At 51.3% G+C, this 2141-nt stretch overlaps 1 protein-coding gene across 1 annotated transcript in view; it reads right to left on the bottom strand.

Annotated features, from left to right (window-relative positions):
* Positions 1 to 88: 88 nt before the first annotated feature.
* Positions 89 to 2141, bottom strand: part of TRIM50 (tripartite motif containing 50) — a 7929-nt gene continuing 5876 nt past the window's right edge. The window contains exons 5-6 of the mRNA XM_006773374.2: positions 1949 to 2073; positions 89 to 1048 (exon numbers count right to left, since the gene is read on the bottom strand). Coding sequence (XP_006773437.1) covers positions 459 to 1048; positions 1949 to 2073 — 715 coding nt within the window. The 3' untranslated portion in view covers positions 89 to 458. The remainder of the gene's footprint in view (positions 1049 to 1948; positions 2074 to 2141) is intronic.

The following is a 2141-nucleotide window of genomic DNA, read 5'->3' as shown; positions in this document are numbered from 1 at the left end:
GAATCGAACCTGGGACCCTTGAGTCCGCAGGCCGACGCTCTATCCACTGAGCCAAACCGGTTAGGGCTAAAAAATAATTTTTTAAATAATGTCAAATTTATTGTCTTGGAAGTTATTTTAAGTTCACAATGATCATGAAAAATTATATATGGGAATGTTTCCACCCTCAGTTGGAGGAGTAAGCAACAAGCATGGTAGGAGGGACCAAGAGAAGCCCAAGGCCCAGTTCTGCTGGTTAAGAAGCAGGTTAATAGTCTAATAGGTAAATAAACACGCTGTTAGCTGCTGGGGAACTGTGGTCCTTTTCTCCATATCACTAACTGTTTCCAGGGTCACAGAGGCATTAAGACCTTCCGGACAATAAAGATGTAACCGCTGTTTTCTGGACCCAACAGAATCCCTGGAGTACCCATGCCCAGATGGGAAGGGCCTGTGAGCAGGCAGCCCCATGAGCACCCCTACAGCTTGGTGGGCTGTGGAGAGCCAAGATGACTCGGCCCGCTGGGCGGGGGCAGCACCATGGGCAGTGAGTTGCTGCCCCTTTCATGCCAGCATGTGTCCAGGATGGGGTAGAGCTTGCCCTGGAAGTCAGCCTGGAATGTGTAGAGTGGTCGCAGGTCATCTGGGCGGTCAGCATCGAAGAAGGTGAGCTCTCCCTGCTCATAATGCAAATAGACGCCAATGCGGTGGGGGTGTCCGGCCACGGGCAGGGGCACCCTCGGGCAGCCAAAAGCCTCATACACCCGGCCCTCCTTCAAGCCAATGAGCCACATGCCATGCTCTGGGGACTTGCTCAGCTTGCCCTTGCGACTGGCTGTGCCCTTGATGACGCCCAGGCGCCAGTCACTCTTGATGCCCACCACCACCTCCCAGTAGTGGCGGCCACAGGAGAAGCCCCTGCTGGCCAGGACACAAGTGCTGTAGTCAAAGCGCTCAGGCTGGTTGGCGCACCGCTGGGCCAGGAGCCCACACTGCACCACTGTGTTGCCCTTGGAGAGTTCCAGGAGTGGGTGGGCTGTGGTGGGATCCAGCTTGAGAGACTCCGGGGCTAGGAAAAATCAGAGAAGGCAGTTTTCAAAAGGCAGCAGACCCTGCCCCAAGGAAGGTTGATTGGAGGCCCTGAGCTCCTCAGAAGAGGAACTGCACTGGCCTAGAAGGGACCAGGCACAGAGTAGGCACCCTTAGGATGTTGGCTGAATGAATAAATGATGCCTGCAGGGTAGAAAAAATAAACAGCTGTGAGCCAAGGCCTTCTTATAAGAGACATGGTACAGGCCTGCTTACGGTGGAGGTACTGATGGAAGGACCTGGAAGACAGCCTGTCATGTGTGGTCCACAGCTAAACTCCCCAGGTTTTCTGGAGAATCCATAACAACTGCACTTGGTTTCTTTGATACCCTAAGCAGCCTATTCAAGGACAAATTCGCAACTGACCTCTTTGCTAGCTGCCAGCTAATCAGTTTACACCAAAAATGTGCAAACAACATTCAGAGTTCAAAGAACATGGTTTTTTTCTCTCCCGCCCCTTTTCTATTATATAAACCCTGAATGTCTTTGTTGGATGAAATCAGTCTATTGATTGATCGCCTTTATGGGCCAGTAATGAAAACGTTAATGAAATGTCTGAGTATTTTTTGACAAAGTAACAGCTACATTTATTAAGCACTAAACTACACACACACATACACATGCACACACATACATACACACACACACATTTATAAATATCAGCCTAGCAAGGTGGGGGTTAATAGCCCTTTACAGGTGAGGAAACAGAGACTCAGAAATTATACAACTTGCCCAGTTAGTAGGAGATGGAGCTGAGTTTGACCCAAGCTGTTTGGTGGAACCCCATTCCCGTTCTCTCCCCACTAGCCCATGCAGGCCTCCCAGCTCTCTGTACTTTATACCAGCAGCCCTCAGAAATGAGGATGGGATGGGGCCGCACCTGGCAGAACTTTGCGGAAGAGCCTTTTCCACACAGTCAGCTTGATGTCAGCCTGGTGGAGGCCTGGTTTGAAGGAGATGGGGTTGAACGTGCTTTCCAAAGGTCGGGCCGGCTGGAGCTCTGCCCTGGAGGCAACAGGGTGCAGTGTTGGCAGAGCTGCGTACCATGCACCTACCCACAGGCAAGTCCATTA

Source organism: Myotis davidii, unplaced genomic scaffold (genome assembly GCF_000327345.1).
Source record: "Myotis davidii unplaced genomic scaffold, ASM32734v1 scaffold726, whole genome shotgun sequence".
In the NCBI taxonomy this organism is placed as follows: domain Eukaryota; kingdom Metazoa; phylum Chordata; class Mammalia; order Chiroptera; family Vespertilionidae; genus Myotis; species Myotis davidii.
The sequence above is the reverse complement of the archived record's forward strand: the minus strand, read 5'-3'. Positions and strand labels throughout refer to the sequence as shown.